This window comes from Sinocyclocheilus anshuiensis, unplaced genomic scaffold, assembly GCF_001515605.1.
Source record: "Sinocyclocheilus anshuiensis isolate Anshui unplaced genomic scaffold, SAMN03320099.WGS_v1.1 scaffold2100, whole genome shotgun sequence".
Classification (NCBI taxonomy): domain Eukaryota; kingdom Metazoa; phylum Chordata; class Actinopteri; order Cypriniformes; family Cyprinidae; genus Sinocyclocheilus; species Sinocyclocheilus anshuiensis.
This window is the reverse complement of record NW_015542563.1, coordinates 254,519-265,482: the sequence shown is the minus strand read 5'-3', so window position 1 is coordinate 265,482 and position 10,964 is coordinate 254,519. Positions and strand designations below refer to the sequence as shown.

Sequence of the window (10,964 nt, the reverse complement as noted above, 5' to 3'; positions counted from 1 at the left end):
TTATCAGTCGCGTTCAGCCGTCGTTCGCAGGGCATTGGATGTGATGACATCATGGCATTCTGGGTCACAGCACGCATGAAGGTGTGAAGTCTGGGAACTTTAGTGAGAATGAGTGTGACTGTTCTCTCTCAGGTCCTGTAGTCTGTCTGTTATCTTGAGTGTGCCTGTTCTCTCTCAGGTCCTGTGCTCTGTCTGTTATCTATACGTGGGTTATTTTGAGCCCTTCAGAAGCATGTGACGGCAGCACAGGAAGTGCCTTATGGGAAATAAATAATATCTAAATATATTCAATTTGACCCACATTTGATTTTTAAGCTGCTTGAAAACCCAGGTTCAATGCTTTATTCCTCATTTATGATCCTGAATGTGCAAGTAAAGTTTTGTGTTTTGGAAACTTTGCTGTTCATATTTTGGTGACTCTGATGGTGTCAAGCTGAGCCACATTTGGTTTCCATGCAATTCACAGAAAAATCAACACTTTGACAAACTGATGAAGGTGAAAACAGAGAAAGATTAAGGCGAAAAACAAAACAACCTTTATTGTAGCTTGTCGAAGACTGTATTATGAAATACATGAGAATTTAGAAAATTACATTTTTGCATTTTTATTTTAGATTTCATATTTATTTTTTATTTTTGAATATCATTTCATATTAAATGTAGTTTACACTACAGCAAACGATTTTATACACAATAAATAATTTTATTTATTTTTTTACTTACATTTTTAACCATTTATTTCAATTATTATTTATAGATTTTTTTTTATTATTAGTTTAAACTACATAGTATATAGTTTACAATACAAAAAGTTTAATACACAATAAATAATTGTATTTTAAATGTATAGTTTATATTTAAATTTTTATATTGTTTATATTTATATTTTTATAAATAATTTTGCATAAAAATTTATATTTTACACTGTGTCCAATTAGTCATATTTGTTGAAATACATGAGAACGTGCGAAATTTAAGTCATTTTACCTTCACAAGGGTTTGAAAAACAGACATAACTATTTACAACAAGTGAAAAAAAAACAATAAATAAAATGTACAATAAGTACAAATAAAGTTAGATAATATTTATAATTAATTGTACTCATTTGCACCTCAGTGTATAACTTCAATCAAATTAATGTTTTAATTTTCTGTCAGCTAGTTTTGTACATAAAGTAGCTTTTTTTCCTGTTGTCATCTATCAGCTGATCTCAGAACAGTTCCTGTAAGTGTGTTCAAGTCAGTATTAATCACTGATTAATTAAAATATCACAGAGACTTTAGAGTGCAGGACTCTTTGCACAACAGACAGGAACAATATGCCTAGCAACACCCTAGCAACCGTCCGCATCACTCTAGCATCATGCCGACGTGTTTTGCACGGGTAAATATGTACAAATCTCACATTTACAGATTCTGCTCTCAGCAGTTCTGCAGATTTCCCCTTCAAATCAGTGCAGAAAATCTCAGAAATGTCTGTGTAGTTGTATAACAATCCGTATAATGGAGTAAATGTGGGTCAGTGACCTCTGACGGACGAGGTCAGACTGTTACAGCTCGCTGTCGCCACGGAAACAGAGTAGCATTCGGACACGGTGATGTCACGGCTGGAAACAGGAAGTGGTTTGCGCTGTTAAAGCGGCGTGAAGCATGCGGTGGCGTCACATCTGCATCTCAGTTTCAGACACACGAGCCGCTGCAGCTGCAGATAGAAATAATCACGCGGACGAGGATCAGATATCAGCGTCATCAAACCAGCAGCACTTCACATACACCCTGCATTTATTCACTTAATCAAACTATGCATTGTGCATTTATTCATAATGCATTATGATGCACATTATAATTAATTACCAGCAGCATCTTTAAAGTTCAGCCTGCATTTTATTATTTTAAAAGTGGGGTTTGATTGGGGTTTTTAATGCATTATACTCTTTAAAGCTGTGCATATAGGCAAATAATATAATATATAATAATAATATTAATAGCATTAATATATATTATAATATAATATAAAAACGATTATAAATTAATTCTAAATGAATATAATAATATTATATTAAATTATAAAATTAATAAATTGTAAATCTAATATTATAATATATTTTTGTGACTCTGAAAGCGTATGTTTAGCTTTTGTTGAATGATCTCTGTGGTCGTAATATAATATAAAAAATATTATACATAAACTAAGAAATTTATATATATATATATATACACAGTGCTGGGTAGATTACTTATTTTAGGTAACATATTCTGATTACTGGATTACTTTTAGATTACTTTTGACTAAACTTGTTTATAGATTTGAATGGGATTATGGTTATAAAAAAGCAAAGAGAAATAAAATATATTGCATTCTTTGATATCAACGTCATGAAATGCATTAAACCTTACATTACACCAGGGTTTCCCAAACTAGGGTAAATGAAAGAAATGCGGAGGGTTTATGAGTTGACGAAAAAGTCATATTTAATTCAATCACAAAAAATGTGAAATTGAATGCTTGCATTTTAGATGTTTTATTTGTTTGCCTGCATGTCTATATATAATTATTAAACAACATTAGAGAACTGAACATGTAAATGTGTTGTTAAATTATTGAAATATTAACTGAGAGCTGCTTTGGTTGCCAAATTCAGAAGCATGGATCTCAAATTAATTTACATGACATTCACATGACCATATTATATTGTGAATATTCAACGCTGAATTATATGACTTTTTTTTTTTAGAAAATTTAAAATAGAAAAAGAGGAATTAGAGAGAATCAATCATTTTTTAATAATTTACTACCATTATATAAATAATATGTAATCATGTAATCCATAAAAAGTAACTGTAATCTGATTAAAATGTAATGTAATCCAATTACAGGTACTTTATTTATGGAATCTGATTACATGTAATCCGTTACTCCTCAGCACTGTATACTTTATTATATTTACTTTTAGTGGTGATTGATTTCTGCAGTCCAGAGTTTGATCCATGAAGTTGTCGGGTTTGTGTTTGTTTGGACCCACATCAGCTCTTTTAATGTGGATTTATGCTTGTTTTTCTAAAAGCTGGCTTTGGACAGAACTGCGGAAACGCATGTAACATCTCATTCCCAGACACATTTAACTCCACCACAGACCTCCAGCCGTCAGACGCCGCGTGTGCTGGATCACATTCAGCAGCTTATTTTGGCTTTTTCTGCACTCGACTTATTATTTCCCTGTTTTGGTTCTGGCTCTTTGAGTTCATGAATGTACGAGCCGCTTTTCACCCGTCGAGAGGCTTGATCTGTGTTCTTCATGCGCCGGAGCTCATTTCCACATCGTTCTCTAGAGTTTTTGGAGTGTTACTTCCAAATCAAGCACAAAAACATTTGTAACTTTTGAAGGAGGTCAGAGGGAACGTTTTTATTCCTGGTCGCCCTCAATCTCTCTTTACATTTAAAGATGGTGTGAGTGGTTTTTGCACGCACAGATTTGTGGGTGGTTGCTAGGGTGTAAATACTCAGTTGCTATGCAATTAGTAAAGGTTTCAGAGTGGTTTTTATTGCCTTTGCTTTTTCGGTTGCTAGGGTGTAGCTATGTGGTTGTTAAGGGTTTTCAGAGTGGTTTTTAATGCATTGTTGTTAGGTTAAGGTGCTGTGGCTGGTTTCTAGGGTGTTGCTATGTGGTTGTTAAGGGTTTTCAGAGTGGTTTTAAATGCATTGCTTTTTGGTTAAGGTGTTGTGGGTGGTTGCTAGGGTGTTGCTATGCGGTTGTTTGGGTTTTCAGAGTGGTTTTTAATGCATTGTTGTTTGGTTAAGGTGCTGTGGGTGGTTGCTAGGGTGTTGCTATGTGATTGTTAAGGGTTTTCAGAGTGGTTTTAAATGCATTGCTTTTTGGTTAAGGTGTTGTGGGTGGTTGCTAGGGTGTTGCTATGTGATTGTTAAGGGTTTTCAGAGTGGTTTTAAATGTATTGCTTTTTGGTTAAGGTGCTGTGGGTGGTTGCTAGGGTGTAGCTATGCGGTTGTTAGGGTTTTCAGAGTCTTTTTTAATGCATTGTTGTTTGGTTAAGGTGCTGTGGGTGGTTGCTAGGGTGTAGCTATGCGGTTGTTAGGGTTTTCAGAGTCTTTTTTAATGCATTGTTGTTTGGTTAAGGTGCTGTGGGTGGTTGCTAGGGTGTAGCTATGCGGTTGTTAGGGTTTTCAGAGTCTTTTTTAATGCATTGTTGTTTGGTTAAGGTGCTGTGGGTGGTTGCTAGGGTGTAGCTATGCGGTTGTTAGGGTTTTCAGAGTCTTTTTTAATGCATTGTTGTTTGGTTAAGGTGCTGTGGGTGGTTGCTAGGGTGTAGCTATGCGGTTGTTAGGGTTTTCAGAGTCTTTTTTAATGCATTGTTGTTTGGTTAAGGTGCTGTGGGTGGTTGCTAGGGTGTAGCTATGCGGTTGTTAGGGTTTTCAGAGTCTTTTTTAATGCATTGTTGTTTGGTTAAGGTGCTGTGGGTGGTTGCTAGGGTGTTGCTATGTGGCTGTTAAGGGTTTTCAGAGTGGTTTTTAATGCATTGTTGTTTGTTAAGGTGCTGTGGGTGGTTGCTAGGGTGTAGCTATGTGGTTGTTAAGGGTTTTCAGAGTGGTTTTTAATGCATTGTTGTTTGGTTAAGGTGCTGTGGGTGGTTGCTAGGGTGTTGCTATGCGGTTGTTAGAGTTTTCAGAGTGGTTTTAATGCATTGCTTTTTGGTTAAGGTGCTGTGGGTGGTTGCTAGGGTGTTGCTATGTGATTGTTAAGGGTTTTCAGAGTGGTTTTTAATGCATTGTTGTTTGGTTAAGGTGCTGTGGGTGGTTGCTAGGGTGTTGCTATGTGATTGTTAAGGGTTTTCAGAGTGGTTTTTAATGCATTGTTGTTTGGTTAAGGTGCTGTGGGTGGTTGCTAGGGTGTTGCTATGTGATTGTTAAGGGTTTTCAGAGTGGTTTTTAATGCATTGTTGTTTGGTTAAGGTGCTGTGGGTGGTTGCTAGGGTGTTGCTATGTGATTGTTAAGGGTTTTCAGAGTGGTTTTTAATGCATTGTTGTTTGGTTAAGGTGCTGTGGGTGGTTGCTAGGGTGTTGCTATGTGATTGTTAAGGGTTTTCAGAGTGGTTTTTAATGCATTGTTGTTTGGTTAAGGTGCTGTGGGTGGTTGCTAGGGTGTTGCTATGTGATTGTTAAGGGTTTTCAGAGTGGTTTTTACTGCAGTGTTAATCAGCTGCTATAGTGTTGTGGGTGGTTGCTAGGGCATTGGTATCAAGGGTTAGGGTTTTCAAAGTGGTTTTCATTACATTGCTATTTGGTTAGAGTTTTGTGGGTGGTTGCTAGGGTGTTGCTGTGTGGTTGTTAAGGGTTTTATAATGTTTTTTTTACTGCATTTTTATTCAGTTTCTAGGGTGTTGCTGTGTGGTTGTTAAGGGTTTTAGAATGTTTTTTACTGCATTGTTATTCAGTTGCTAGGGTGTTGCTGTGTGGTTGTTAAGCAATTCACAGTGGTTTTTACTTCACCATTTGGTTTGAGTTTTGTGGGTAGTTGCTAGGGTGTTGCTTTGTGGTTTTTAAGAGTTTTGACTGCATTGCTATTTGGTTAGAGTTTTGTGGGTGGTTGCTATCTGGTTGTTAGAGATTTCAAAGTGCTTTTTACCACATTGCTGTTTGGTTAGAATGTTGTGGTTGGTTGCTAGGGTGTTGCTATGCAGGTTTAGTTTTTTCAGAGTGGTTTTTACTGCATTGCAATTTGTTTGGGGCATGGTGGGTAGTTGCTAGAGTGTTGCCATGCGGTTGTTAAGAGTAGTTTTCACTGTTGCTACAGTGTTACAGGTGGTTGCTAGGGTATTGCTATGTGGAGTTGTCAGTGGTTTTTACTGCATTGCTTTTCAGTTTGTTGTTTTTTTTTTCAAGCTGATTGTACAGATTGTTTTGAAATGCACACACACACACACACATGTACAGTCTCAGCCTCTCATGACTCTGTACTCTGTACTGTTCAAGTTTGTCTTGTATTTTTAGCCTGTGTTTGGTCTCGTGTCAGCGGCTCCTCTGGCTTCATTCTGTAATTTTAGATACTTTTTTCGTTCTGGAGTGTTTCAGCATGAGCACCGTGAGTAAGCAGAGCCCAGCAGAGCCAACACGAGTTCACAGCAGCCGTTCGGCTCAGACCGACCCAAATAAGAGTGCGCCCTACATGTCAAACCACACGTGACCCGCTGCAGACTCTCTCACTCTGACAGTAACGGATGATGGAGACACCGTCACACAGTGATGATATCAGATGATTTGCAATGCAAAGTGCTTTATAAATGTAAATAATATTAATTTATAATAATAATAATAATAGTTTGTTTTAATTTATTGAGCTTTTTAAGATTTGCAATGATAAGAGCTTCATGAATTAAGATAATAATAATTGTTATTATTATGTATATTTTTATTAGTATTAAAGTTTTTGCTATAAATAAAATAAAAACTTTATTTAAAGTATTTTATTATTTATTCCGTAATTTATTATTTTTTATTATTTATTATTTTATTATTTTTATTCCATTTATAAAGTGCTTTAAGATTTGTGTTAAGCACTTTATAAATTGAAATAATATTTGATTATTATTATTATTAAAGTAAAATTTAATAAAGTTTTTATTTTATTATTTCAGCTTATAAAGCACTTTAAGATTTGCAATAAGCACTTTATAAATTTAAATAATTTCTTCTTATTTTATTATTATTTATAAAGTTCTTCAGATTTGCAATGATAAGCACTTTATAAATTGAAATAATTATTTATTTTATTATTATTAGTAAAGTTTTTATTTTATTATTTCAATTATAAATGCTTTAAGATATGCACTCTATAAATTGACAATAATTTATTATTATTAATAATAATAATAATAAGCTTTTTATTCATAAAATATGTTAATAATAATGTTTTTTTATTTTATGATATATTTTATAAAGTTTTAAATTGAAATAATGATATTATTATTATTATTATTATTATTATTATTATTATGCATCTGCTAAATGATAAGATAGATTTTTAAAGCAAATGTGAGCTGTGTTTGCCTGTGTTGTGGATGGTTGCAGGGTGTTGCTATCCAGTTGCTAAGGTGTTCTGAGTGTAATTTACATGTTGCTATGCGGTTGCTAGGCGGTTGCGGCTGTGATTTTCGGGTTGTGCTCGGGTTCCTCCTTCAGGTGTAAATCTGTGGGATTTTTCAGACGTTTTATCAAAGCTCATAATCTGTGAATGTTAAAAACTGAATCAAAGACTTTGTTTGTCCTTTGTCTCCCTCCGAACCCCTCGTGCACTGCAGCATGTGTGTGAATGAAGGAATCTGTGTTTGTGTCCAGATTACGCTGCTGAGATTAACGAGTTGGGTCACAGATAATCTAAATAAGATCTGGCCAGAGAACTGCAAAACCTGCTGGATTACACGAGTAGAAACACACACACACAAATACACATACACACACTCACACACACACACACACACATAAACACAAACACACACATACACATGCACACATACACACACGCGCGCACACACACACGTGAGGCATGAAAACACAGATTCACTGTACAGCTGTCATGCAGGCAATAACGCTCGTGAGTCAGAGACAGCAGGGCTTTAATTAGAGATGGAAATATGATCTGGATGAAAGCTGAGATTTGAATGACTGGCAGCAGGAAGTGGATCTGTTTTTCATTTAATATTTCTATTTTATTACAGAATTAATGAAAAGGATTTTTTAAATGGAGAAACAGCACTACAGTACGAGTCTGTCTGTGCCTCCTTTTCCGTAGCAGACAGATAATAATATCATGTGATTACAGTGTAAGTGTGTCTCTGTGTTTGTGCTGAACTGTATTTGATCCAAACACGTGTGTGTTATTGATGAGGATCTTCATAAAGCAGCAGCGAGTATGAACTCGGTTCATCAGAGATTGATCTGATGTTAGTGGAGCGTGATGTTCTCGCCGGCGGGAAGGTGAACGGGACACTGAACCTGGTCTAGATCAGACTAAACCAGTTTGTGACTGGTATTTCTTCTCTCTCGTCCTCTGCTTCTCCTCTTGGATGCTGCTGTAAATGCTGCAGTGTTTTCTTCTGCCCTGAAGAGATCTGCAGTCTGAAAACAGTTGATTTTTCAGTGCGAGTGACTTTAATTATCATCTGACTGACATGCCGTCACTCTCTTTCTCTCTATCTCTCTCTCTGTGTGTGTGTCAATGTCTCTCGCCCAGCACTTTGAATAAAGATCAGGCGTGTATCTGAAGGATCTGCTGTAGGATGATGATTGATTCGGAGGGGTTTGTTCTCCACACACCCTGAAACACAGCACTAAATAACCGCTCTCTCTCTCTCTATGTCTTTCTCTCTCTCCAGAAAAGCTGTATAACTCAAATGGCCGTGACCTGAGGCGGGCTCTGTTTTCCATCAAGCAGATATTCCAGGTATAAAAACACATTCTGTGTCAACTCAACTGCAAATTTTTGATTTTGCTAATATTTTTTCTGAAGAAAGATAAACATGTATAGTTTATAGTTAATTTTGGAAAAAGACTATTTATGACACTCAAACAGGTGTGTCCTATACAGTTGTTTTGATAGAGGGAAACAAGATGCATTTCTAGTTTCAACATTAATTATTCTTCAGACATCCCCCGTTAAATACAATAAGTATCGGCTGTATACAAAGTGACCAACATGTGGTTTTCGACCAATGAAAATATTCAACAATCTGAATATGGAGCCACATTGAGATCCCCATATCTCTGAGACTGAATGATACAGAGCCTTGAAAATGACGATTCAAACAGAAAAGTGTATTAAGAGCTAGAATCTGAAATCATATGGTAATATCTTCAATACTTCTTGAATTATAAGCATGTGAATTAGTGGCAATTCGGCGTCAATTGCTTGAATGGACAACAAAACGGTACGACAAACTCACTTATATTAAACATAGAACATTAAAGAGCAGGTCATATGGTATTTTAAAGTGTCCTAATATTGTGTTGGACTCGCCTACAACAGGTTTCAATGCATCTAAGTTCAGAAAACATTGTAATCTTCTCAGAATATACATTTAATATTAGAATCATTTTTCAATGATTTCGAAACGATTCGTCTGTAAACCCCTCCCTTCCGTAAGCCTACTCTGCTCTGATTGGTCAGCTTGCCAAGTCTGACATCATCAACTTTCGGCAATGAAAATAAAACAAACTTGCTTTCACAGCAAAGAACACAGTGTCTTCTCGACCTGATGTAAACACACTAACTAGCGGAAGTGTTTGTGGGAAGGTCAGAGTGTTCGTATTTGGCGGGCAGGCGGGGATTATGCAAATGTGTTGCCTTGTGACGTATATAGTTAACAGGCAGAAGATTCGAAAATATGACGACTCGTTAAGACGGTTCAGAGTCGACTCTTTCTTTTGAGAGACAATATCTTTATTTATCATGCACTTTTTTGATTAACAACTTTGCAGACTGTTTACATTGAAGGATAGCTACGTTACAAACTGCATATGACCTGCTCTTTAAACAAACCAAATAAAAATACACCATAATATAGGCTTAATATAACACAAATAACTTACACAAAGTTTAAATATGTATATATATAAAACAGACAGAGACATTTATTTAATGTTCATCTGATCTAATTTTGTGACTTTTCTTTATTTTTTAAAGATGTTTTCTTTGGATTGTTTGACTACTAAAAAGAGAATATAGGAAAATACAACTTCATGCATGGAAACTATCTAAAGTTCTGTTCGTCTTAAAGCAGTCAAAACTGCATCTCTTAATCCTATTTGTCCTCTTAAGGTGGAAATGTATTTATTTATTTATTTTTTGTTAACCTGGCAACACATCCCTTAAAGGGGTCCTATTATGCTCTTTTACAAAGTCTTGATTTTGTTTTGGGGGTGTACTAGAAAATGCTCTCATGCTTGGTGGTTCGAAAAACGCATTATTTTTCACATAATGTACATTATTATCTCACTCAACCAAGCATTCTAACCACAACCTCGCCCCTCCCCACCCCCCAACCATTCGAATCTCCGTAGGCCGGAATTATTTGTAATGATATTCTAATGAGCCCGGAAAACAAACGCTGTAGTCCAAACGAGCCGTTCGTTGTAGTTCTTGAAAAGGGATTTTTTAAAAACTAAATATCTCCCTTTGGAGTGGACTTTGAGATTTGTAACTTTCTAGATCTTTTTTATGCCCAAACATACACACTACACACTGACTAAAATTAAAAAAGTGAAAAAGCATAATAGGACCCCTTTAAAAAATTAACCATGGTAAAAAAAAAAAACTTGGTTTCTATAGTTAAACCATGGTAATCACAAATTAATCATGGTATTTGTAGTAAAAATGTGGTTATACAGAAAACCATGGAAATTCCAATCTGAATCAAATGATTCGTGAACCCCTACCGAAGTTCTGATCTGAATCAAATGATTCGCGATCCAACTGGAGCGCTTTGAAACAGTGAATCATTTTGCAACTCAGTGGTTTAATTGATTCGGAGTTTCGAAAAGCTCCGTTTCACCCATTTTTTGGTTTTAGTTTGTTCACTATAAGCTTTGCTGTTTCACTGCTAACCGTACAAATAATTTGTTTTTATATAAATCTGACGGTGACGATTAGCTGATAATAATTAAAGGGGTCCTATTATGCTCTTTTACAAAGTCTTGATTTTGTTTTGGGGTTGTACTAGAACAGGCTCTCATACTAGGTTGTTGGAAAAACACATTCTTTTTCACATATTTGTACATTATTACAACACCTCTCTCCCCAGTCTGGCATGAACGGCTCGAATAGTTCCTGTATCAAATGAAGGCCCGTCTTCTGAAATACGAAATGTGCTGTGGTCGGTTAGCTGGGTCAGTGTGTGCAGTGATGGGTTAGCTGGGCCAGTGTGTGCTGTGACTGGTTAGCTGGGCCAGTGTGTGC

At 35.9% G+C, this 10,964-nt stretch overlaps 1 protein-coding gene across 1 annotated transcript in view; it reads left to right on the top strand.

Annotated features, from left to right (window-relative positions):
• The window catches only part of fhod3a (formin homology 2 domain containing 3a), a 75,227-nt gene that overhangs the window by 21,981 nt on the left and 42,282 nt on the right, over positions 1 to 10,964 (top strand). The window contains exon 4 of the mRNA XM_016494066.1: positions 8,386 to 8,453. Within this exon, the coding sequence (XP_016349552.1) occupies positions 8,386 to 8,453 (68 nt within the window). The remainder of the gene's footprint in view (positions 1 to 8,385; positions 8,454 to 10,964) is intronic.